This window comes from Chanos chanos, chromosome 4 (assembly GCF_902362185.1).
Source record: "Chanos chanos chromosome 4, fChaCha1.1, whole genome shotgun sequence".
NCBI classification, from domain to species: domain Eukaryota; kingdom Metazoa; phylum Chordata; class Actinopteri; order Gonorynchiformes; family Chanidae; genus Chanos; species Chanos chanos.
The window spans coordinates 51,106,355-51,134,301 of NC_044498.1; the positions used below are offsets into that span (position 1 = coordinate 51,106,355).

General features: G+C 44.7%; 1 protein-coding gene across 1 annotated transcript; it reads right to left on the bottom strand.

Moving 5' to 3' along the window:
* Positions 1-320: 320 nt before the first annotated feature.
* fbxw4 (F-box and WD repeat domain containing 4) lies at positions 321-27,550 on the bottom strand. Its single transcript, XM_030771548.1, is given in 10 exon segments — positions 321-483; positions 1,003-1,144; positions 3,976-4,116; positions 11,460-11,525; positions 23,400-23,494; positions 24,476-24,514; positions 24,516-24,609; positions 25,525-25,710; positions 26,308-26,403; positions 27,241-27,550. Coding segments are annotated over 10 exon segments (1,179 nt in total). The 5' UTR covers positions 27,426-27,550; the 3' UTR covers positions 321-348.
* Between the last annotated feature and the right edge of the window lie 397 nt (positions 27,551-27,947).

The window sequence follows — 27,947 nt, forward strand, 5'->3', positions numbered from 1 at the left end:
CTACATCAGTTAAAAGCTCCAGAAGGTCGTGAACCCTTCTCACTTTCAGTGTGGCCAGTCAACACCATGAGATACCTGGAGAAATGGCAAGGCCTGGCTGGTTCCGTGTGTTCACGACCAACGGGGCTGGTCCAGCTCTGGATGAAGTTCAGATTAAACATGGATTAAACATGGAGATGGAGCCGATGCCAAGCCCTCAGGAGCAGTCAGAAGTCTGAGCTGTGTGGGAAAGAGAAGTGAAGGCAGATGAAGGGGGGGGGGGGGGGGGGGGGGGGGGGGGGGGGGGGGGGGCAGAAGGGCAGATGAAGGGGGGGGGGGGGGGGAGGAAGGAGCGGTTCCGTCAGTGAGTCATCTCCTGGGCCGGGACCCCGGTGTTTTGAAGTCCAGGCAGTAGAGGGCTGCAGCCAGGGCGGCGTAGAGGTGTGTGGTGTTGAAGCAGAGACTGTACACGGGACTGCTGGTGGCTGACGTTAACTGGAACATCTGAAAAAGACAAGGGTGAGGAGATGAATCACCTCAGCAGAGACCGGGTTTCAAAAAGAAAAAAAAAAGAAAAAAAAAAAGACAATAACACGGCTTCGGTACAGAGGGCGCGACTAATTCCTGCTCGTAGCAACGAGCTGAGATGACACAGAGACCAGGACAGAAGAGCACTCTACTGATTGGGGAAAAACAAATGGGTTACCTCAGCGAAAGCTATGACTGTGTCATTCTGCAAGCTGTTAATTTGATTATGAAATACAATCTCCAGTCACGCCTGGTTAATTCATTTGACTGAATGAATGAAATCATTTCTGCAACAATAATGACTGACACATGCTTTTCACAGGGGGATTTCACTGCGCTGCTATCTTCTGTCGTTGCTGTTTTTTACCGTGTGGCCGTGTAGGAATAAAAGAGAGAAAAGAACGCTGCAGAACTGAACAGTGTGACCTGTCATCTCACAGAACAGAGCACACCTTTTTGTCTCGCTCCGGGTGAACGAGCAGACGGTGTGTTTACCTGAAGGCAGCGTGTCTGTCGTTTGTCCCACAGACGAACCACACCGTAGTAGGAGGATCCGCTGGCGATCATGTGATTGCCGTCTGTCTTAATGCAATACAGTGCGCTGTCGTGAGGCTCCTCCCACTCCATCACGCACTTCCTGTGCACAGGCACAATTATGGTCAAAATATAGATTTCTTTTGTGTGGCAACAGAGACTCCTTATTTATTTCAGTGTAACTTTTGTGTGTGTGTGTGTGTGTGTGTGTGTGTTGGGGAGGGTGTTAAACCCAATAAGTCACTTTGTGACCTTTAATAGCACAGAGATATCACAAATATCTATTTTCCATCATGAAAACTAATTTGATTCACTGTGTGATAACTGATTGTTTGGACACTGTGAGAGGTGAACATGTACATCCTGTCTCGACACACAAAACTGTCAATCATCTACAAATCATTAAGACAGTCAGTGTTAAACAGTCAAACGGCTGTGTCTGAGTGGAACATCCCAAACCAGCATAAACACACTTCAGCTGACACTGGGTTTGTATCTGAACTTATCCTCACGCTTTTCAACGTCACGCTGTCTTAGCAACAGCTCTGCTGAAGCCAAGACGAGGACCAAAGCCACTGTGGCTATTCTTTTTTTTTTTTTCTTTTCTTTTCTTTTCTTTTTTTTTTCCACGGCTACAGGCCCAGTGTCTCATTTGTGCTGGCGGTCTGTGAGGCTGTAACCTCATCCCCTGTTTACGGAAAAGGGGGCCTCTCTCCTGTTATAGTGCAGGCCAGGGGAGGAGAGGAGAGGAGAGGTCCGGGGAAGTATCTGTGCTCTCTGAGCCAATAGAGATCAATTCTCCATTAATGGGGGGGGGAATGAATAAATCATGGGGAGGGAGAGAGCCCAGGCTGTGCGGCAGACAGCGGGGCAGCAGGAGCTCCACCGGGCTGTCTGGACTGCCTCTCTCCTGGGGGGGGGAGGTGGTGAGGTGGCGATGGTGGTGGTGATGGTGGTGTGTGTGTGTGTGTGTGGGTGGAGGGAGGTCGTTGGGAGTGTCAGATAGAGGTGCATACAAACACATCGTGGGTGCTCTGTGAACTGTTTTTTTGGTGTATCTGTGCGCTGCTGGTCCTGTTTGTCAGGCTAACTCAAGACAAGACATGTTTAAGCATAAATTATGCTGGGTTGAAAGATGGATGCAAGTGACACTGGTTTGAGTGAAGCTCCAAACAGAAGCCTGATTGGACAAAGTGATGACTGGCAATCAGAGAACAAATCTACCAACTCTGTTTAATGCGATTTCTCAATTTACAGTTTTTCCCCCTCAGTCTGGTGTAGCTTCACAGGCAAGACAAGTCCAAAAGCTATAAAAACAGACACATCTGATATGTAAAAACTTCTTTCTCTCTCCTTCTTCCTCTCTCTCTCTCTCTCTCTCTGTCTCTCTCTCTCTCCTTCTCCCTCTCTCTCTCCCTCTCTCTCTCTCTCTCCCTCTCTCTCTCCCTATCTCTCTCTCTCTCTCTCTCTCTCTCTCTCTGTCTCTCTCTCTCTCCTTCTCCCTCTCTCTCTCTCTCCCTATCTCTCTCTCTCTCTCTCTCTCTGTCTCTCTCTGTCTCTCTCTCTCTCTCCTTCTCCCTCTCTCTCTCTCTCTGTCTCTCTCTCTCTCTCCTTCTCCCTCTCTCTCTCTCTCTGTCTCTCTCTCTCTCTCCTTCTCCCTCTCTCTCTCTCTCTCTCCCTCTCTCTCTCTCTCTCTCGTTGGCTGTGAGCAGCTGCCCAACCCTAAGCCACAGGAGCTGACGATGACAGACCAGGGAGAGAGGAAGGGAACATGAGCACAGACTTAACACAGAAAACACTCACATTCAAACAAACCAAACAAAGGCTGGCTTTATCACCCAACACCCAAGGCCAGTGCCAGAGTGACGCAGTAACCGCCTGGATAACTGGGCTTTAAAGCAAGTGCCACTTTTAACTAGTCTTGTTTTGTATGTTTGTTTGTTTTTATGTTTAACACAGATAAGAAAGGTACACCGAACCAACTTCTCAGCCTGTCCAGGTACCATCCTCTGACTGACTGCTCACACTGTGAATTATTGATATCTTAAGAGGGCACATTTGCCCCTCCCAAAACCCTCTAGGGTGCTTTTTCAATCACCTCTGATTTGTGTTACTTGACTGACCATATGCGATTGTGAGGGGAACCCACCCCCCTCCCCCCCCACCATGTCACCCCCAAATCCCCACCCTCCAAAGTCCTACACGGGGGCCCAGTCAACCTCACAGCAAGTCCACTGATCTCCAGCGACACCCCCCCTCCCACCCCGCCCCCAACTCCGGTTGCCCTGGAGACGCACAGCACCGCATCAATACGGCCACCGACCAGTGCGGGCCTGGGTGTGTTAGAGTGGGACCGCTAAAGGGGGGGGGGGGGGCCCTTTCAACAGCCCCCTGAGTAACAATCATGTCCGTAAAGCCGAGAGCTCGGCCGTCTTCCCTCTTTCTTTAGTTTTGGTCTAAATGATGCTCGCTGCACGGGACGGTTTATTAGATTAACTGAGAGCGCTAATCTTCCTCTCAGAGAGAGACTCGCCGTCTTTATTAATCTCTCAGGACAAACCCTGACCCCTGCACACTGCCTGGGGTCGCCAGGAGCACCGCTGGAATTCAACCCAACATCTCACCACCGCCGCAGTTCTCAGTAATGCTAGTGCAGCCAGAGGCGGAAGACCAGAGGCCGGAGTGGACAGACGTTTGAAACCTTCCGTGTCTATCCACTCTACAGTCTCAGAGAGAGACCGCCTGATCCCACGTTTCACTTCGTGCGTAACACCCATCTGAACAAGCCCCAGGTGTGATAATACAAGTCTAGTGTAAAAGTGGGCTGTGTGGTGGGTGGGTGGGACTAGGGTGAAGAGGTGCTGTCTTAGGTGTAATCCCCTGGTTTCAGTGGGGGGGGTAAGCCACGCCCCTTGCCCATTCCTGCTCTCATACCTGGAGCAGACGCGCAGATCCCAGTAACGGATGTAGGTGTCATATCCACAGGTGAGGAGCTGGAAGGGAGATTCATAGACTATATCCAACACACCTGCACCGCGGCGGAAATCTGTACCAAGGCAAGACACCAGCTGACACCTTAGAGAGAGAGAGAGAGAGAGAGAGAGAGAGAGAGAGAGATTTTAAGAACATATGTTTAGATATGTTTATTGCTTCTATGACAAATCTTCACTTTGCATGGACAAAAACATGCAATTGCTCTTAGTGCTGCGTCAATGAAACATCAGAGTAAAAAATACCAATGCAAGAGACAAAGAGAAAGAGACAGAGAGAGGCGAGGGGGAGAGACACTATGTTAAAACAACATTTAAGACAATGAAGATGTTTTTCCTGAAAAGCAACAAAACACAAATAACACACACACACACACAAAAAAAATCACAAAACCAATGATCATGCAGAGACTTTGAGGCTTGTATGAGAAAGAAGAGGGTGCTCTATGCTTGGCTTTACAGGAGCCCAGTGATTAATATGGCAACGTAACTCATCAAATGTCCAAACCATTCTGCTGAGCAAGCACTGGGCTTGAGACCTTCTACATCTCAGTTAACATATTAGAGCTCCATTCACAGGGCCTTACTTTGGGCCGAATGCCTTCATTTGCCCAGTTAATCTCTCATTACCTCCAAACCCCACTCTATTCCCATGTTCCCTACATCCAAAGACCACACAAAAGATAAATTAAGTCCTAGGAGATGGAGAAAAAAGTAAACACCTTTCTGCTCGTGAATGGAGCGGAGAAAGCAGATTAGCAATAGTGCTAGGGTCTAAGATTTGTGTGTGTGTGTGTGAGTGTGTGTGTGTGTGTGTGTGTGTGTGTGAACCAGAGAGCAATAGACAGAAATAGAGGGTGGGCGAGATGGAGTGAAGGAGAGCAGAGGAGAGAAAAAGAGGAGAAAAGAGGAGGGGGGGGGGGCTGTGTTAAAGCACCACGCTCCTATGATCACAGCCTAGCCTGGGCCCGCTGTGTGCCCCCCCCTCCCCCCTCCGCCTCCCTGCCCCACTCTGCCCACACTGCAGAGGGTAGATTATTGTAGAATAACAATTTCTTTGTTGCCATTTAATTCCCTCCATGACCGTGACTGTGTGCGACTTGTGGACCTTTGATACCTGGTCCCTAGCAACTATTTAGAGGATCCCAATAGCCATAGCGACCGCCCCCCACGCTTAGGGTCTCTAGTGTGCATGTTCGCAGAGGGCAGACTGGTAATCCCCCAACTTTCTCTCTGGGGGGAGGGAGAAGAAGAGCCTGAGCTGGGGTGGGGCTTTGGGGGGGGGTAGGTGGTTCTTATTAGACAGAGCCTCTGTAAAGGGTGGTCTTTCACAGCTTAAGGCCAAACTCCTGGGGGGGGGCATCCCTTTGCCTGTGGGTGTCTGTCTAAGACAAGAGCCAATCATTTACTCCTTACTGCCAAAATAGCAGATTACCAGCAAATCAGTCAGCAGTCAGTCAGTCAGTCAGTAAATCAATCAACTAACCAACCAATCAACCAACCAATCAACAAACCAACACACCCATCAATCAATCAATCAATCAATCAATTAATGAAGCAATCATACGAAAACTGGCGCGTACGCGGCAGCTAATGGAACTCGGACGATTTTACGAATTTTTCAAACGGCGTGTAAAACTCGCGGTACGTCAGCATATCATGTCTGCCCGCAAATGTCAAGAAAGAGTGTTGAGAAAAACAAGCGTCGTAAAGAGGAACCCAGACACCTGTGCTCTGGTTTTAAAGCCGGGGAGGCCGCCGCGCCGCGTAGAGGAGCACAGCACCCAGGAGTCTTAAACTGTTAGGTCACAGACTTTAAGTGTGCCATGCTTTTTTTTTCTCTCTCTCTCTCTCTCTCTCTCTCTCTCTTTTTTCCTTTTTTTTCAGCAGAGCTGTGAAGATTACAGGATGGAGGATAACCATGTAATCTGTCAAATTGCTGCATGTGTAGGGCGGCTGACGCTGTTCCTCTACGACCCAGAGCCTGTTCGCACAGTGACTTCACTCGCACTGGCTTTACGAGAAAACCTCCTCATGAAAACGCTGCTTATCCACAAAACAAACCTAACAAAAACATTAATGAAACAGGGCTGTGAGCTTCTGATTCGGGAGGTGTATGGCTTCTCTAAAGCTGAACATATAATCTTGACCTTAGATAAAGCTTACATGAAAAAACACAAGGCAAAAAAAAAAACAAAAACTCCCAAACAAAACCACAGAACATTTCAGCATGGGTGATTTAGTGAAAACATGACTGAAATATCTTCATTTTGTCTTGTTTTACCATACAGTGGCATGTAGAGGATTGGAAACGCAGCCAGAGCGATCTTGTTTGTTTCTCACTGAGAGAAGCTGAGGTCTAGTGGTTTGACTCTCCTCTTCCCAGCCATCATAACCAGAAACTACATCATAAAATCTCTCTGCTAGCTGACAGAGTTAATGTCCTAGCACGTCCCGCCGGGGAAGTTTGGGCGCTGTGTCGGAGGGGCTGGCCGATTCAAGACAAGGGTGAGTTCAGAGGTCACCGAGGAACAAGTTGAGGGTGTTTTAGATATGAGCAGCCTGCAAAAGAGATCACGGTAACAATGTACCTTCAAATTGCAGGAGGGGAAAAAAAAAAAAAAAAAAAAAAAAAAACTCTTTTCCAGACCATTTAAAAGGTGGTCCTTAGAGAGAGGGACCTTAATCCTCTTATACCTCAGGGCCAATTCATATCATTACACAAACATGGTGATATTGTAAATTGTTGGTTTCAGCGAATTACTCACCAGCAGAAAACACCAGGCCAGAAAATAAAGGTGTGAAGTTTATCACATTGTAATTAGACTTAAGAACGTGTTCTTAAGGATGTGGGACAAATTATGACCAAATATTTTGGCCGCAAATTTTGGGTCGATGTTCCTCAGCCTAAAAGTTTCAAATCCTGAAGCTAATAACGTTAAGGGTTTTGGCTGTCGTCAAAGTTGTACCTATTATCGAGGGATTTTCTGCCATTTTCTTTTTTACACGATCTCTCTACGTTTATTTTTCAATACGCGTTCCTTCTCGATTCCACGTAAATCTTTTAAAAACCTGGTAAAACGCTGACATTTGATTTTTCGCTGACACTTTGGCCATCTGCTATTGTTTCAGCGCGGTGTTAGCCGCTAATTTGGGCTGGATATAGAATGGCATGTGTAAGTGATTAGTTTAGAGTTATGGGCTTTGGGCTGTCAAGGCAAAATGGTGGGGCAGGTCTTTCCAGGCAGCCCCACACTTTCTCTGGGGCCATTCGGGCCACACACACGCACCTTATGAAAGGGACTTTTAATGAATTGATGGATTTTTTTTTTTTTAAAAAGGTGGGGGGGGGGGGCGTAGAGGAGGAGGACATTTCTTTGGGTATTGGGAGGCGGGGGGGAGTCATTTTGTCCTGAAGCTCTTGTAAGGTTAAGTATAGAGGGTAAACTGGCAGTGGGAACCTATGGGAAAGGGCCAGGGCAGTGAATGGATTTCAGACAGGTACATAAAGAGACCTGCTGTGGTTTTCAGGAGCTAAAACAAACAGAAATAGCACTGGGCCCTCTGTGCATCAGCCAATTTAGCCCAGAGTCAAACTAACTGCCAGCCCAAAAGAAAGATAGGAATGTAAGGGATGGGACAATGAGGGTTTTATATGCCACACGCGTTCTCTTAAAAACAATGAGATTGCAATTTGTATAAGCCAGCTCCTGCCCAACTCCGGCATTTAACACCTCCTCATTCAGGCAAAGGCGTGAGGAATGCTCAGGCTAATTACGTGATTCTCTGATGACTCTCTCTCTCTCTCTCTGTTTGTCCACGAGTAAGGAGCAGAATGAAAAAAAAAAAATTGGGGGGTCTGATTCAGTGTTAACTTGTGTGAGACCCCCACTCAAAGTCACAAGTCTCTGCTCTATAATGACAGAGACAAGCTGAGGATTAAACGGCAAGAGAAAAGCACAAACATGATTAAGACAGAGTGAAAGACTGGCTGAATAACTATTATGGTCCCAATAAGAGGTTTTTTTTTTGTATACAAGTCGCTGTACACGATCTTTTTTGGGACACGTTTAGTAGAGTGATTAGAAAAACAAACAAAAGTGCAACCGATCACCTGTTTTGCCAAATGGATATAGAACAAAGATTAAGTTTGTTTTTTCTTGCAATTTATGAGGTCTGAATAATGACCGTCATTGTTTGCTGACAAATATTGATAAGTTTGAATAATGAAAAGTAAACAGAGTGGAAAAGAGCGGTCTGCCTTGGCGCGGGGTGAGGAGCTGAATGCACAGCCAGACGTCTTAACATCTCTTCTCTTTTTTAACAAAATGAAGGTATTTTGACATTAGAACCTGCATGGCTCTGTTAATTTTTTTTTTTTTATCTGATTTGCCTCCACTAGTCGTTTCTGATAAACACCCAACAACAAAGAAAAGTAACATGTTCTCAGTGAGCTGGCGTTTTACTCTTCTCTCTCTCTCTCTCTCTTTTACCTTCCTGAATGAATGTTCCCAGCAGCTGGTCAGCTGTGATGAGGGAAAATGAGGGTGCAGGTGATCCTGGTCTGTGTGAGTCTTCACTGTTACTGCCTCTCACAGTCAACAGACAGTGTTGAAGAGGTGCCCTAATCTTCATGCGTGTGCGCGTGCATGTGCGTGTGCGCGTGCGTGGGTCAGAGGAACCTCAGAGCTCCTGTTTATTATCTTTGAAGACTCTCTGAACTAACAGGATAAACAAAAATCAAAGAATATCTGCCCAGTAAACATCACAGCTATAAAACACCAGAAACCCTGACACAAAAACTCGGAGAACTAAAAACGGCTGACGATGAGAAGCTCTATGATCAGCTGTGAAGAAATGTTGTTCGATAACAGCCTCGTTCCAAATGATTACTGAACATTAACACACTCACTGACAAACGCAGCTAATGGGTCAACTTTCAGTTAAGACCAGCTTCTAATAGTGAGGGCAAGAGAGTTCAGAGAAAGTTTTAGGCTATTTGTGTGGATTACACATAATCAGAGAAAAACGTTGTTTTTTTTTGGCAAAGCCACTAGAATGCCTGAGGGTGGCTTTTTTTTTTTTTTTTTCCCCTCGGTGACTCGTGTGACAGGGTTGTCAGTGCCAGGGTAGTTTAAGAAGGCAGAGACATTTTATTTCATTTGCAGACAGACACTCTGTATGCACACTGGGAAAGCAAAACAAACAAACAAACAGAAAAACCTACCACATTTATTTTCAACGCACCACAACGGAGAAGAAGGCTAAAAAAAAGTCTCTGTTGCATCTTCTACAGGTCTGACTGGATTCAGGTGTGGTCAGGCGTTATTACTGTATTCAATACAAACACACATACTGTGCATCTCCATGTCAAAGCTGGAAAACTTTCCCTTTGAAGCTAAACATGTTTCAAGTCACAAAAATTACACCGTGGAAACATCAGTTATCACCTGAAGACTGTTATGAATCACTAAATTTCAGAGTATGCAACAAACAGGCAGTTAAGACTGTTTACAGTGTTTGTGATGGCTGCTATCAAAAGCATACAGCTTCTCTAATGCAATGTCTGATGAGGATGCTGGTTATTAGGGGAGTAATGGTGGTAGTCTGTTAGAGTACAGTAACACACACACACACACACACACACACACACAGACACACACACACACACAGACACATACACATACACACACAAAGGCACAGATAAAAACACACAGTTTGCCCTCCTATCCTGTCACTCTGCCTCCATCTCTAACCCTCTCTCCCTCCCCCTCTCTCTCCCTCTTTAATCAGTTGTTTTATCATCCTCCCGGTGGCTGGCTGTTTTGTGCTCCTCATAAGAAACACCTGATTACCAGACAGGAGCAGGGGACAGGTTAAGACACAGCTCCCCCGACCGCGGCCTGAACACACAGACACACCGGCTCAGGAGCGGACAGGTCACTGAGTGCTACTGAAACCACACGCTTTAAAAAAAAAAAAGCAAAAAAAAAAAAAAGCCGTTTTAAAACAGGAAAAACAACAACAAAGCTTAAAGCCTTCACAGAGCTCCAGAGATTATAATCTTTTAACATAACGGCTTAATCTTTTAAAGATTAAGATGAAAACACACAACTTTTATCTCTGATAGTGAGGTATGATTTTCTAACCACATGTGAGAGCTCGTGTTGAATGGTATTTAAACGCGACAAAGTGGGCCAAGAGAAACAAAACAAAAACAAACAAAACACCACCCAATCCTGCAGAGTTCCCATCGGGTCCAAAGACACCTGAACTGACAGGTAACAGTAAACCAGAAACTGGTGCCTAACGAGTTTGTTTGAGCGAGAGACGTAAAAAAAGGATCGACAGATGCAGCGTGGCTGTTACATTTCTCTCTCTCTGTCTCTCTGTCCTGAGGTTTAATTGGTCCCCAGTCGGACTGGACTGGTGTGGGGATCTGTGTTAAGTCTCGCTTGGTGGCTTAAAGACCCATTTAAGTGTAAGTGCATCTGCTCACAGACAGCGTTTCACCCTCCACGTCTGTCACACAGACCCCAACTATCTGCGCATGAGAGATCAACAGACAACAACCCCCCCTCCCACCCCCAGAGCATTTAAATAGCTTGGTCCTGCTCCAAAAAAAAACCTTCCACCCTGTTTTTTTTCTCTTTCTTTCTTTTTCTCTGCCGCTCTTACAAGGAATGAAGCTGAGTTTTAGGTGACAGTCACCCCTCCTGGTTCCCTGGAATCCTTGGCTTCTTTCTCAAATTTCTCTGTCATTTTGTAGTGAAAATCCCATTTTCTTGTCTTTTTTCCTCTCTCTCTCTCTCTCTCATTCCTCCCTCACCCTGACAGGTAAGTAGGCTGTACTCCGTGTGAGAGGCAGAGGGAATTTCAGAAGTCAGTCAGGATGTATCAGGTTTAAGCTTGGCCTTTCACGACAGGAATTCTCAAACCAGCTTTGAACTTTCTGAAGTACACAGTTTGGAGGCCAAGGGAGACAATGGAACAACAACTATCATTATGATTTTCCCACTTTCCCCTCTGTGTGTGTGTGTGTGTCTGTGTGTCTGTGTATGTGTGTCTGTGTGTGTGTGTGTGTGTGTGTGTGTGTGTGTGTGTTTGTGTGTGTGAGTGATCAATTACAATGACAAATGGTAAAGTATCTGCTGCCTTCAAACACCTGTCACCAGTTTAGACTCACGAAGAAGACTGAGGGAAAAAAAAAGTTTTGAGTTTGAGGTCTTCAGCTGAATCTACCAACAGGAGAAATCAACTGGATGTCCAGAAGAAAAGGGGTTACATTACTGCAAATTCACAGTGACACTTAAGAGGGGTTTGAGGATTGACTTTTTTTAAAGCAAGGATGTGTGTATATATCCATATAGGGCATGAGAGTGTTAACACAGAGAGTTATCACTGAGAGCTGTAGTGTCGGAGACTGACCTCTCTGTGTCCCAGATGCGCAGAGGAGCAAAGTTTTCACAGCAGGCTGTGCCCGTCACAAAGGTGCTGCAGGAGAAATATGTACCATGAGTACAAATGGTTAACATGGCAACTACACATAGGACATGATGATACGTGTGAGTTAAGAGTCAGAAGAGTCGAAAAGAGTCTTAAACATGGCCCCATCCAAGCAACACACACATACACACACACACACACACACACGCACACACAAACGTTGCGCTGAAATAAATAAGGAGTCTCTGTTGTCTTTGTGGTCAACAGTTTACACGCTTCCTCTCTCTCTGAAAATCTCTGTTTGTAATCTGAGGAGAAGCACTGGCACAAGTTTGAGTTCCATCAACAGACAAACTGTAACAAGTCAGTGAGAGACAGGCCCAAGAGAGGAGCGACTGCAGATTAAAAAACCCTGCGATGAAGAGAGAGAGAGAGAGAGAGAGAGAGAGAGAGGAGAAAAGAAACAGAAACAAACACAGCGGCACTCCCTTTGGTTTGGGTGACAGGTTAAAATTAGACGAGCAGGTAGGTGTGTGTGTGTGTGTGTGTAATGTTGTTTTAAGACCTGTGGTAGTTCTGACCTGCCCGTCAGTGAGGGATTAGGGCCCTCCTGGGCTGCCGTGGCTGGTAGGCAGAGCTACAGGGCTGTATTGTGTGTGGAGGTGAGCAGTACAATAAGAGCCTCACGCTGCAGGGACAAGCAGGAATGTGGCTGTTTTACCGCACAGGTATTCTTACAGTGTCCCGCTGGGAACACCCCCGCCCCTCCCACTCTCCCCGACTGCCCTCTCACCTCAATGTCCACTCAACAAAAGGCTACGGACAGTGTGTTTGTGTGTGTGATTGTGTAGCTTATGAGCGGGATATGAATGCGTCTAGGTATAGTCGATGTATCGGTTCAAACACCAGAATCATAAGAAATTCTCTGTTCTCTCTGATTCTCTCTCTCACTCACATACTTTCATACCTCCCAACAACACAATAGCCTAGGGCTCTCTGTCCCCCTCAAACCAACCAACCACCCCACCCACCACCGAAACAGGCGGCACAATAGAATACCAGTGTGGCCTCAACTGAGGAGGCAGCCGGCGTGAACACGGCCAGTACTGCCTGGGGTTCTGCTCCATAAGGCCCAGAGAATGACAGACAGAGGGACAGTGACCCTTCATCTCTCACACTCACACACACACACATACAAACACACACACACACACACTCACACACATACACATACAAACACACACTCACACATACAAACACACACTCACACTCGCATACACATACAAACACACACACACACACTCACACACATACACATACAAACACACACACACACACAAAAGCGCATGCGGACACAGTCGCACGCACACATTCGTGGCGCACACATGTACGCACGCACGCACACACACATACACAGACATATATACATAAGCACACACACTCACACACACACATATGCTCACACGCACACACAAAAGTGCATGCGCACACACACACATACACAGACGCACACGCACACACACACACACAGCGAGAGAGGGATAAGGAAAGAAAGAGAAACAACAAGAGACAGAGAGAGAGAGAGAGGTAAGAGGGAAAGACATATGACACTTCAGGCTGCAGTAAAACTTTTTTTCCCTAATTTATTAAATATTTGTTACATGTTTACTGAACATGAATAAGGGTGGAACAAAACTTTGTCACTTTGTAAGTGTGCATTTTAGAAAAAAAATTGAGATAGACTGAAAATCAAACACCCATCAGTCTAGACAAGAGACACCCCTCTGAAAACAGCATGTCAGAGACACTCAGAGAAACATTCAACACAGAGCAACTCAACACAAGCACATACTTGCATCTTATTCCATCAGGGAAAGTCACCTTTAAACTCCCCAACAGAAAATACCAAAGAGCAAGTGACTTCATAAAAAATAATAACAAAGACAGACTGACCAGGGAAGCAGAAGTGAAGTAAATAAAAGAGAGGGAGAGAAAGAGAGAGAGAGAGAGAGAGAGAGAGAGAAGACAGTTCTTGTTTGTGATGGATTCAGTCGGGTTCTCCATTCAGAACCCAAACATTCTGGCAGCGACGGCCATGGCAGCTGTCAACCCGGTTAGCGGTGCCCCATCAAACATATTCAGCAAGCTGGGCCGATGCTGGCATTTTAATTACTGTTGGGTAAACTCCTTTGCCCCGGCGAAGGCCGTGCATCCTAATAGAATATGCAGGCTCTCTCACCTCTGACCCCGGGTGACACGAGATACAATAGGGGCAAGTCCAAGCGTCCTCTTCCCAGCCCTTATTCCTCTCTATTACTTCAATTACTCACCCCTCACTGAATTTGACTGTGGAAAAAAAAAAAAAAAAGGAAAGAAAACGGAGGGAGGGAACGAGAGGAGAAAAATACAGCCACGGAATTAAATACGTTTTTTTTTTCTCCCCCCTTTCGCCTTGTGCGGAGATGTCCTGACTGATCTAGAGAGGCAGGCCCAGGTCCTGATTGATCTAGAGAGGCAGGCCCAGGTCCTGATTGATCTAGAAAGGCAGGCCCAGTGATATCATAGCTGTAAAAGGTCTTTCCTCTCTCTTTCCTAATATGGGCGGCCCCCAATCCCCTCTTCGTCAACCTTACAGCCCCTCCTCCTCTGCTGATAACTCAGCACAGCTTCTGTGTAGTGCCCCACCCCAAATACCCCACGCTATCCCCCCACCCGTACCAGTGCTGGGGCGTTTGGGTAACCTAGTCAGCTGACATCATTAGAAAAGGTAGTGAGTAGCACAGACCCCAGGTCCAGGGTCAGATAAACTTTGATTCAGCTCCTGCTGAGAGATGATTTCCAACAGTAACAACGCTGTTAGAGCCAAAGCAACATTGCCGACCCAACCCAACTCAACCAAACTCAACCCAACCTAACTCAACCCAACCCAACTCAACCCAACTCAACCCAACCCAACTCAACCCAACGGACTAGGTTAAGCCCGTCTGGCCCCTCCCTGAGAATGTCTTTTTTTGAAAGGTTTTGATTCATTTGACAAAATCTTTCAGCAACATGGATCTCACGCTTTGTTTGAGAATGGACTGAAAACTGAAAATGGTAATTAGGCACAGCTGTTTTATCCTCTGAATGTAAATTTGAGTAAATAAAATTTCATTCATTCCATTGTCACTTGGGGTTAATGCGGGAAGACGCTCAAAAGATGTGACCTAAAGTGAACTGTTTTCAAATCATATTCAGTCAATTATTAAATTATCATAACTGCAGCATCAAATGTAAAAGATGTGTGGAGTTTTTCTGATTTGTACAAGATCTGGCTGAACAAAAGGAATTTGCATTTTTCACATAAAATTCCAGGAATTTAGAAATAGTTCTTTTTTTGCATTTTATACAAATATAATTCAAATATCAAAGAACATTTTTTTTTTTTAAAACTTCATAAGCACTCTCTTTGGGAGATGATTGTGAACAACACACAAACTGAAAGATGTGCAACATATAAATAAATATGTAAGAAACCTGCTTGGCTGGGACATGGGGAGTAAACAGCCCATTCAAACGGAGTTTAACCTCCAGCACAACAGCCCTCCTTTTAAGTGTGTGTGTGTGTTGGGGGGTGTGTGTTGGGGGGCTGGGGGTAGGTGAAGGGGGGGAAGCTGGGCTTGGAGGAGGTTGTTAATTTGTTTCAGTTGACCCCTGGCTTTGTTGAGGGGGGAGTGTCTCTCGTTTGTAAAAGCGCTTTCATCTCAGTCTCTAAATATGTTTGAATTGAAAAGGGGTATGATGTTTTTATATTGCCCTGGAGGAGAGACGACAGGAAAGGTCTCTCTCTCTCTCTCTCTCTTTCTCTCTCTCACTCCCGTCGCTCTCCTCCTGACCCCCACCTCCCCCCCGGCGGCCGGCTCACACCCCGGTTCAGAGCCCTTTTGCCTTTCTCTCCGTGTTGCCCTGTGTCTGAGGTCACATACACATTCCACTCACCACCTTTTGCTTCACCAGGCAGAACAGCCCTGCGTCAAACTGGGCAAAAATATAACACGGGTTTCATGAGAAAGTTGACAGCCAGTGACACACACATTCACTCACACACACTCACACACACTATGCTTATTAAAGAAGGTAATCTGGTCATTTGTCTGTTACATATGAGAGACACATTGTTGAGCTATGATGATGCTAATGATCACCGTGCCAATTGTGCTACCACTGTTATTTCCAGACGGAATTTACAATCGCATTTCTCACAATGGAATTTACAATCGCATTTCCCACAACGGAATTTACAATCGCATTTTTCGAATGCTTCTTCAAAGAACTCTTTTTTTCTTGAGTTGCTGACAGCTTGGCAAGGATATTAATTTAGTTACCATGTGGCATAAAGAAAAAAACAAAAACAAGCCTAATTTTCCAAATTTTATTTTGAAATTGATATAGAACTAATTCCAAAAGATATTTTCCATTTGAAAACACCAGACTATAGCCAAGGGATTGTTAAACTTCACTTAAAAATTAGGAAATCCTCAAGTGAAAACTGTCATTCCAGAACGTTCTCCAGGTCTTGCTCCATTTCCAGTCATGGAGAAAAAGGCCCATTTTTTTTTTTTAGGGTTCCACATCCAACCGCACATTTCTGGCGTCGCGGCAATTTACAATAACGGCAATATAAGCCCTTACCACCCAAAGGACTAAAAAGAAAACGAAAAAGAAAAAAAAAAAAAGAAAAGACAAAATGTGAAAAGTTTCCATCTCAGATGCGGCCGTGTAACACCTGTGTGGGGCATGTGTCTAATGATGTACTTGAACAGGACACGCATAGAAGGGCCATATTGACTGCAATTATCTGTGGCACCACCTGCAGACGGTGGCTATGGCTTCCATGCTGTGCTTTCAGTCGTCAGCTCCCTGTATTTAGCGTGTGGGAACGCACTTTCTGTCTGCTATCGCTTTATTGTTGCAGCCTTTCTTTCTTTCTTTCTTTCTTTCTTTCTTCTTTCTCTTTCTCCCCTCTTTTTTGGAAAAAAAAAAAAGAAAAAAGAAAAAAGAAAAAAAAAAAGCAATTGAATTTTTGACTCCTAATACGCCGCTTGCTCTACCAGGCTTGAGAGAGGGAGACGAGAGTCGAAATGAAAGAGAAAAACTTCACTTTCTTTTTTCTTTTTTTTTTTTTTTTCTGGTTGAGTGGGGTGGAGCAGTTGGGGGTGAAATCGGGGCGGGGTGAGCTTGGGCGGTAAAAAGAGGGACAAGTTTCCTTGTACTTTGATACATGAGGTGAAAGGTCATGCACCCGCCGTTTGAGAGAGAGAGAGCGGCGATTCGGGGGTGGTTTATCCAACAATAATTTTCTTTAGTAATTTTCAAAGGCAGTACCCCTGCAACATCTTTGTAGTTGTGCTTGACAAATTCGGGACAAAACAAGGCCCCCGAAAAAAAAGGATCCTTTTTCACCTCTCCTCGGGGTTGCCTCTCTCTCTTCAGGGGCTTGTGGCCCCCACCCCACCTCAAACGCCCACCCCCCTCCTCGGCCCAGTCAGGGCGGACTCACTGTGACCACTGAGGTATTGTGTATCCAGCTTTTTGACTCGGGGGAAACAGACAGACTTGGTCAAACCTCCTCAGACTGGTTCTCAGGTACCCTGAGAGCGAGCGCACAAAGACTCCGAAGCTCCGACGCTGAGGAAGATGATGCAGACGGCATGTAATACTGATGAAGAGTCCCCTACACAGGACACTGGAACAGACGCACGAAAACTCTGATGTAGCTGAATCTAATCAGAATCAGAATCACCTTTATTTGCCATGGTACATTACTTGTACTAGGAATTATTGTTGGTGTTCTCCGTGCAGTACGCAAAATACACAATAAATACAATAAAAAAAATACAATAGATACACAAGAAACACACAATGGAGAAAGATGACTGACTTCACTGTGCATTAGCTGTGGCTATACCTTAAGACAGTGCTCTTACCCACAATGCACTGCCACAGGCCACAATGATCAGGACCATGAAAAGACATAAAGTGTATTTCTGATTTTCCCTAAAAGTCAATGAATGTTTGTCACTGATATTTATGATTTTCATAGTTTGCTGATGACGCCGTGAAGATGGCAGCCTGACAGCAGCCTGTGATCACATCAGCAAATCAGCATCAGTCTTCCCCTGGGGGGAGGAGCAATGGGAGGGGAAACCATTTAGGGGAGCAGTCTTTTGGAGGACAGCTTCAAGTCATAAATGTAGGGCATTATTTTTTTATGCGGGGAAAAAAAAAGTCTCTATAAAGATATCTGTGAACTCACTGAATTCTCCACACAACAAACAATCCTCAGAGAAATACATCTGAACCAGAGCTGGGCATATGTTTTCCAGAGGAAACAAAAAGATCATGTATTTTTAATTCAAAAACCGTATGTACACTCTCCCAGACAAACAGACAGGTCACAGAAGGTTATCTAGCCCTCGCTGTCCACAACAAAAGAAAAGAAAAAAGAAAAGAAAGATCCACCTGACAACAGCGGGCAGGTCTGAAAAGATTCACGCTACAAAAGAAACGAGGTGCAGAAGAACATCAGAGGACACAGGACAATTGATTTGGCACGGCGAGCGTACACACTACGGCTAGAATTTCCCTGCGTTTGACGGAGTCTGCCACACTCAACAAGTCCCATCCTGCCGGCCCGCCGTCTGACACGACAGGAAACAATTTACTAGACTATTAATCACACACTCACACATACAACTCCCTCTAAATCTACATCCACCAGGTTACAAAAAAAAAAATCGCACTGTAAACCTGAGAGAGGTAGAACAGGAAAAAGAGAAAAAGAGAAAGATAGTGGAGAATTATGGGGGGAAAAAATGTTAAGCTACAAAATTTCCCCTTTTTTCAGGATTAAGCGGAGTGTGGGTCTGAAGCAGCACTAAAACACTGCTGTTTTTATGAAGTAACTGACAGCCATCAGGACCAATCAGAACCGTTGGCTCATTCTGTGGGACAATGTGTACAAGTCAATCAGTCGCCTGACTGGCAGGACTCAAACGTGACTCAAAAACCGATGACCAGAAACACATCTCTCCCTCCTTTTCTTTAAGGCCAATGACAGAGGGTCTTCAGACAGGACAGACGGAAAAGGTTGTAATGTTTTTAAGCAATGGTGTTACTAAGACAACGCAGTGCCAAACAATTACTGTTGAAATACAAGATTATAATCAAACTGATTACAGTGAACAATTTGTATGGACTTTTGTCATCAAGTCAAAAATGTCACTATCCTTTCACTTTGATCACTTGTGACATTCCTCAAACCGCTCAGTTTCTGGCCATGTTTTATTCCCTGCTCTCTTTGGAAACGAGTCGGTCATCTTGGTTCACAGTCAGCATGTTTTAACCAGTATCATAACAACTTATAAATCAGTCAGCATGTTTTAACCAGTATCTTAACAACTTATAAATGGTTTGGTCGGCTCCTTCTAAGAGAGGGACCCAGAAAGCGTTCGACTCCGAGGATTCGCTCCCCCAGGTCGTAAAACCAGAGCGTCAGGAGATGAAACGCATTCTAATGAGACGGACATTAGTGCCAATCAGGGCCTGTCTCTGAGTGAAGCAGATGAGTCCACGTTCGCCCAGAGAGTGAGTGAAGCCTGACAGGTCAGACAAAGACCCGACTGAAACGGGAGGGGCAGAGAAAAGGGTGGGGGGGGGGGGGGGGGGGGGGGGGGCGAGGAGGGAGGAGAGGGGGGGGTGCAAGCCCACAGGGAGTAGATTAAGAATCAGAAATGATTTGGGCAGCTCGGAATGCCTTCTTTCTGTATGGGCACTGTCTGCGCTGATATAGGTTGGTAAATGGAGAGAAGAGAGAGGCAGTGAAATGGAATGAGAGCGTTGTGGGGAGGCAGAGTGCTCATTACTCTCGCAATGGGAGAGGTGGCTCACCCCCCCCCCCCCACCTCACCCCCTTTTTGGGGGGGGGGGGGGGGGGGGGACTGGCCTCACCGAAGCCCGTGTCTGTGTGACACTATTCAGGGAATTTCAACACCAACATTTTCAATTTTTAAAGTCAGCAGTGAAAGTTTGTGGCTGCACAGGTCAGTAGCCCAGCTCCCTGTCTCTGCTCATGGAATTTTTTTCTGGTGGTTTTATAAAGCGTGTGAAACACCCGAGGACTCTGAAAAAAATGAACATACGCACACATACATGTGGTGTAATATACTGAAGTCAGGGGAAAACAAATGCATTGCGAAAAAGCAATTTGGGGGAAAAAGGAGAGCTATGGGGTACAATGCTAAGGTCTATGATGTTCATACAGAAACACAGGATAGAGGAGAATAAAGCCCAGTCTCCTCTCAGTCTAGTCACTGGACCCTGACACGACAGTGGAAAAACAGAGAGAAAACGAGGGATGGAGAGAGAGAGAGAGAGAGAGAGAAACGGATGGAAATAGCAGAGTGAGGAATGGAGAGAAATAAAAAAAGGAAAAAAGAGCTCTCTCCTTCTTTTTCTCTATCTTACATGTACAAAGTGAGAGACACTAAGAGAGAGAGGGAGGGAGAGAGAGAGAGAGAGAGAGAGAGAGAGAGAAACGGATGGAAATAGCAGAGTGAGGAATGGAGAGAAATAAAAAAAAGAAAAAATAGCTCTCTCCTTCTTTTTCTCTATCTTACATGTACAAAGTGAGAGACACTAAGAGAGAGAGGGAGGGAGAGAGAGAGAGAGAGAGAGAGAGAGAGAGGAGAGGTAAGAGGATGTCCTTATGTGTCCACTCTCTACTGTTGTAACTCCAGTTCCCAGATGGGTCACTAATGTTTCCACACACCTGAGCTTAAAGAGCTGCCAACAGCACGGTGACTCTCTCTCTCTCTCTCTCTCTTATCTCTCATCCCTCTCTCCTTCTCTCCTTCTCTCTCTCTCTCTCTCGTGGACGGAGCCCATCTCTGACCGCTGTGTCTCCTCTCTCACTCCCCTGGCCTTTAGATACGTCAAGCGTGAAGCTGGAACAAATACATTTGCAACACAAGGGGCTCCTGTCTCTACTTCCCTCAACTTTCCAAATTAAAACACACATTGTGTAAACCCCCCCACTCCCCTTCCCCCTCCACCACTCACTCTCTGTTTTTCCTTCTCCTTCTGATGCCTAACCTTCTCGTTTCTGAATTATAAAGCCCAATTAAAAAGAATTACAATAACAAAACAAGAAAACAATAAATAGTCAAGACCGTTACAGGGGAAAGGAGAAATCTTTTAAAAAATGCTTTAAATTGCTCAGATGAAGGACACTGAACAGCAGGAGAGCCACCAGGGCGTTCTGATGTCCCATCATCATTCTGACATCTGTGTGTGTGTTCAGCAGTTTGCTACGATGTCAGCCTTTTTCATAATGATAGGCAGTCACGCTCAGCTAATCAAAAGACTGATTAGCGACGGAATCGTCCAATCAAACCACATCGCCTTTTCAGGTCTGTGTACAGGATCAATGTTTAGAGATGCAAATGAAGTTCCTTCCGTTCAAAATTGGCGGCAGCTACTGTGAGACCTTTTAAGAACGTGTCACATTAGATGGTAATGCACTTTGCTTTGAGAGAGATAGCTCCTAACTGACTCATTTTTCTCTAAGAATACAAATAAGAGGAACACAAACAAGTTTTACTTTTGAGTGCCATTCCTCTTCTGAAAAAAAAAGAGTCATTAGGTTTCACATTAGTCTCTAAAGACACACAGAGCTCAACAGAGAGTCGCACTGGACTTCACAGCATGGGGGGGGGGGGGTTAAGCGGCATTTTCATTGGCTTCCTCCATCATCAGTGTGGCAAGAGGAACTGAGTCCACTATCTGGAATCAGTAGCATGTTTCAATGGGCTGCTATATCAGCCATCAAATTGAAGAATTAATGATGTGGATAATTGTTTCTTTTTGTGAAATTTAAATTTCAGGCTGAGAAAGAGAGGGGACATGAACACACACACACACACACACACACAGGGCCTTAATAACTTGGCTGAGTGGCTGAAAAACAACCTGTCGATCCATCACATCCAGTCAGTGAACGGTCACTGGTCCACTTCATTGACCAACACGGGGACCGCAACACTGCTCATCACAAGACGAGACGAGACGAGATGGGAGAGCAGGAGGAGAACCCCGGACACCATATGTTGGCGATAGTTCTGGATCTTTCCGTAGTACAGCGGCGCGCCGTAGGTGAGCTTGACTGATAAACTGTGTCACACACAGAGCAGGTGGAGGTCCAGTGCTAGTGTTACAGCTTTACGCGTCTGTGTGTCATTAAACGTGTGGGTGTGTGTGTCTATGGCTGAGGAATCAAAGGCGACGGTCGTTTAAAGCCACCCCTGTTTCACTGTTATATCCTGCCCCCAGGTTTTTTTTCCTTTCTCTCCTTCCTCGTTTTTTTTTCTTTCTTTCTTTCTTTCTTTCTTTCTTTCTTTCTTCTTATTCTTTCTCTCTAATTTTTCTGCTATTCTGTCATGTTAAACAGAAATATATTTACCAGCCATATTGTGAGGGGCTTTGAGAATTTGTTGAGATTTTTTTTCTTTGAGAAAAAATGCTGGAAAACCCCCCCCCTTCAAAAAAAAAAAATAAAATCAGAGGACCAAGCTAATGGTAGAAAAAAGAAGACTATTTAAACCCTGAAGGCAAACCCACAAAGTTCCTGACATGCAGAGTCTGTATGTTAATGTTAGCGGTGTGAGAGTAAATGAGGGGTGAATGTCACTAGGACTGAGTGGATCTGCATGCTGCGTGCCATGAGGGGGCAGAATTCTGCTTTCTAAGAATCCGGAGGGGATCACGTTCTAAACCATCTGCATTTCAGAGGTGTTGGCTAACTAACTTCAAAGCAACACCGCGGCAATAAATTGAAGAGTGCGTATAAAAGACCGGTCTGTCCCGGCCACCTGCTCTGATGTGTCCTGTCCCTGACCACTATAACACCCCCAGCCCCCCACCCCACCCCATTCCATTCCATAGCGATGCCCCCCCCCCCCCCCCCCCAGCCCCCGGCCTCGGCCTAAAAGCTCTGGGATGCAGAGCAGTATGTAATCCTTATTTGGACAATCTCAAATTCGCTCTGATGACAGCTGAGGCTGATGTTCAGGTCTGCTGATGATTCATTTGGGGAGAGTATTAAGAAAACCAGTGGGGATGAAGACAGGGACCAACCGCAGAGCGCTGCAGCGTGTGGTGTTATACCCTAATATGACAGCATGACTCTCATATTATCATTAAAAAAACCCCAAAACAAAACAAAAAAAAACAGGCCTGATAACTTAAGAAAAATATACAGCCATGATAATTAAAAAAACCAGGCCCGATAATTCATTCTGCCAAAGAACTGTGATAGAACACCAAACACTTGAGGTTGAACAGAAGAAAAATAATCTGCCACTCTCTTTATTTAAATATGAGTTCATAAGACAGAGGCGGACTGGACACATCTGGTTAGACTGGGTCTCAGTTTGATTTGTGTTCATTATAAAGTCACTCCTGTAAGAGAGGCAGTGGTGACACAGTGTGTCAGTAGAAGGCTTTTGATGTTATCAGAAGAGTCTTTAAAGACCTGCACTCTCCTCTCTAACCACCTCTGCCACACCCTCATGACAAGGCACAGAGTCAAGCACAATACCAGCCTTAACACATGCACAGTGGTACACAGTGATATTGAATAAAATGTAAAAAAAGAGCTACCAGAAACAGCGAGCCAGGGAAGTCAAGTCTCTTACGTCCTGTAAAAATGTACCAGTGACACCACAGGCATTTTGCCCAGAAATCACAGCTCAGTGGGGAGAGAATTTCAGGCTCTCAGACCGTTGACCACAAACACAACAGAGTTCAGGAACCACTGAATGAACAAACAAATAATTCAAACAGTCAGAGCGACTTACACAAAAACAGAGATGAATGTGAGCTTACCCTACGGAGGGACTAATGGCCACAGACCACACTCTGTCATAGGTAGGAACTGTATGTAAACACTCGCCCAGGCGATTTGAGGACAGGGACCAGATCTTCAAAACAAATAAACAAATAAACAAACAAAAGGTCAACATGGAGCACTGGTTTACAATGCTTGAGTACTGCAAACAAATTCAACCAAAATAATCCCAAAGCTTGAACGAACGATCTTTAATGAAATTGAAGCAAAAAAGAATAAAGAAAAGTAATTACACTGAAGAAATTACATGAACTATAAACTACCATAAGATGTTACATTTCCTGCACGGACACATTATGCTTTACAACCCTTGGCTTGGCTCCTGTGTGCAGAATCAGTAGATTAACGCCTGTCTGTTCCTCAGGAGCCCTGACTAATTCATGACTTCATCTGGAAGAGATCTGACAAGTCCTGACACAGACGACATGTACCGAGTTCCATGTGCCAATGATGGAAAACCCCCAGCTCTGTCACGTCATGTGATTAATAAGTATCATAATTAGCTAATTGGACACCTTCCAAATTGAAGGCTGACACTGATAAAGGTGTTTGAGTCATCAGTCATATGAACCCCCCCATAAACCAGTAAGTTATCCACTTATGAAGTATCGATTCAGGCTCTTTCTCATCGTGACCACTGCTGTTCCATAACGGGGATAGTGGAGATGTCCACAGACAGTGATGAAATAATCACAGTGAAATTTAACGCACCCCGAATCGACTGGTGTTTAACAGCAGGTCGGCCAGTAGTTAAGGCCGAAGCTGTCGGCTGATGTTAACTGGCAGAGCGTTCACCAAAGAACCATGAGTTATATATCTGTGTGTGATTGCAGTCTTGAGCCAGGTCAAAACTGTGCAAAGCCAGTTCACGCTATCTGTTTATTTTTCACTTTAATGAACGGAGAGAGACATGCTGGCAGAAGGTGATGCTGGTCTATCTAGGACCAAAGGTAAGAATATATATATATATGGGTCCAAAATAACGACACAAGAGAAGACAGAAGTGCTGTAAATATGCTATGTTATGTTAGAAAGACTGACGGAAAACTCTTACCCTGGCTGTTTTGTCTCTGGAGCCACTAACGATCAGCCCCGCCTTTGCAGTCAATGCAGTTGACTTCCTGGTTATGGCCGTAGTATCCCAGGGAATAGCCGCTCTCCCTGTGATGCACGATGATTTTCCCATCACTGGAAACAAGAGAAAATCACACACACATCACACATGTGAAAAAAAAAGAACTCAAGAGAAACCTTTCAAACTGTGACAATATACGAACATCAGAAGAGAATGCTGGTCGTATCAGCAGATCACATCAGTAGATACTTAAAACTAAGTTCATTTACAAACAACCTACACTAACGTCCAGTTGATTCCATCATTAGTATTTTTCACTTTTCTACCATCTGATGCAACACAAATTTAGCAGCATTCCACTAAGGAAGCACACCATGGCCGTCCATTGAGATTTGTATTGAACCATTTCTGTGTAAACTAAATATATTCAATTTCACATATGACTCTTATTTAATTTTTTTTTTTTTTTCACAGTAGATGTTGATCAGTTTTAATACCCTGAGGTTTTACTACTTTACAATAGTAACAATAGTATTATCCATAGTGCATGCAGGGGTTAAATTCTTCATATAAAGGTCACAACCTCAAAGCAACCTCAATGAGTGTTTTAACTCATTCTGCCCTTTGGTTATCTTCATTTATTCCTGAGAACCTAGAGGTAAAGCCTGCAAGGGTTTGTGGGTAATGACCTTAGCCTCTGTCTTATCCATCTGCCTAATCCTTCAAGCAAGTTCACAGATAATGCTTCGCCTGCATATGTCTACCAACAGAAAATGACATAGTATGTGTGGAGTAGTGTATGGTCAGTTTCACACTAATATGACATTAAACCCATGAGCTTAGTGACGCAGCCATGACTGGTTCAGTAAGAGGAAACATATCTCACAACGCTGTTAGTTTCACTATAATTACTCCATTAGATACACTGTAGTTACATTGGTAAAAGCAGCAAAGCGCAACTTAGTGTAACTGAGTGTGGACTCGGAGCCAAACTGACAGCATAGGAACAAAGATGTTGTCAAAATTACCCCCCAGCGCTGATAAGGTGCGTGTCCGTCAACGTGAACCTGCACACGTCCTCCTGATGTCCTGAATACACAGCAATTCGATTATACTGGAACTTTCCCCTTTCGGCTGGCAGATGGTACGCTCCAATGTCAGCGGCCTGAGAGAGATACAGCACATCACTGTCCAGCTGTATCCACGGCAACAAGCTGTAAGGGAACAATGGAGGGAATTGAAATTACTCCTACACATGTTTTCCTCTGTATCTCTGCCGGGTTTCTAAGGGCTCAGGGTGACGAGAAGGCTGACAGAAAAAAAAAACAAAAACAAAAAACCCCCACAAAGAGATGTCTTGTCCATATTGGTATGATCAGCGGCACACCCAAGACCAGAGAGTAAGTATTTGAGAAAACCCATCATCATGGGACAATGAAATGAGGTCATGCCAAAAAAAATTCTGACCTCACAAGAAGATGAGAGGAAAGTACAAGCCATGTTACATACATTACTCGATGATATATTGTGGTTTTAATATGGTAACTGATTTCCCCAAATCATGCTGACAAACAGCAGCTACCTATTGGTGAAGACTATATTAACACACTCATACAAATGCAAGTAAATGGAAATATATTGTCAGGGGGCGAGGACACTTGAGGCCATAATTGACCCTCAGTTTGAATTGTACAGATACAGTGTAAATGTTTTTCTAACAGCATTATACTGTTACTATTGTTTTCTTGTGTGTTGTGATTGTACAAATGGACATCTACATGGAGCCCTGTGCATAAAACATTCAAACTCACTTAATCTTCCATTTTAGCAGAATATCCTTGCGACAGTCGCCTTTCTTCCAGTTCTGGGAGGTCTTCACTCTGTCTTTTAAGGGAATGGCTGGGCACCTGAAACAATTATGAGTAGTTCTCAGTTTTATTCACGGGTACAGTGCAAGTTTTACTGTGCATACCACGTCTTCGTTTTTTACATTCCATGCACTGTATTGATATTTTGTGTTATAAACATTAACCACACAGTGCTGCCGCAATTTAGACTCCTCAATATACTTCAGGACAAGAGTGACTAATGGAATGCAATTGGACAAGAGTTTCAGACTCTAAGCTGTCTTTGCTTTACAGGAGGCTGGACGAAGTCTATGTCAGAACTGTCAGGTCCTCTAAGGGACCGAGTCCTGAAACTATCTGACCTAAGCGTAAAATCAGAGACTGTTTTCTACTTGGGAAAAAGGTGTGTACGATCCTCAACCAATCAAAGACAGTGTAGTGACTGAACAAAAGCAACTCTCGACGGCCTGAGCTGTGCACCTCCTGATGTATGTCATGTCTGATCTGACAGGAGCTAGCTTGCGAGTAATGACAACAACTCAGCGTCAATGCATGTGGTATTGTCGGAGTTACTATGGGCGGGCAAGGTTATTCTTTCCCGTTCTCGATTATTCTCCACTATTTAAAGGGAACAGTCGTAAATGGAACACATAATCATCGCCAATAACATCACCTGGAGGCTATGCTAAGCTACTTAGCTAACTGTCAACATAGTGCATACGTAATGATACGCAGTTATCTTAGTGAATTACAGTATACGCAATTTGTTCACTCACTGGCTTCTTACTTGCTCTTAACTTACGGAAGACACGTAAATTGCTGACAAACTAAGGCCTAGTTAAGTATGCATTATTGACATGTATACAAACATGGTGAGGGAGATTAAACGATTCTTACACATCAGCTCCTTCTCGTGTCATTCCAGTATTGATTAAATCCTTTGCTATCCTTCTCCATACTACGTCTCTTGCTGTGAAATGACAAAGTCTCTTGCAAACTTGCGAGAGGCGACACAGCGATTTGTAGTCCAAATACGACAGAATGAGGTACAGGACATCTTCGGGTAACTGAAACAGAAACATTTCGGGTGCTTGTCTCAAAAGGTTCCTCTTCTCTTTTGTCTATTATTCTGTATTTAGTTCGACGTGCTCTAACGTCGTTGTTGTGATTTCGTTTGACGATGTCAGGTATTAAAATACAGTATTCCATTTTCTCAAAGCCTTTGAACATAGACTGTAGAGGAAGCCATTCCAAATGCGACGGTTGGTCATGTGACTGACGTTTGCGAGACACGCATTTCAAAGTAGTCAGTCCATACACATTCAACTATCTACGACAACATACATTAAAATGAAAAGTTTTCTTTTCATTTATATTTTATAGATCATATTAGGTTGTTCTACGTTCATACAAAATATCTCGAAGGTTGTTTTAGCCGATTTCCATTCCAGAAAACCTTGAGCGTCTAGTTTTAAGTTGCATTTGGTTTTAGGATGCCGAGTAATTTTTCCGAGTGGAATTTGCCACTTGCCATATCTTCTTGTGATAATTCTTTACAGTTATGGGTAACCTTATGGACTGTGCAGATGGGTGTATATTAGGTA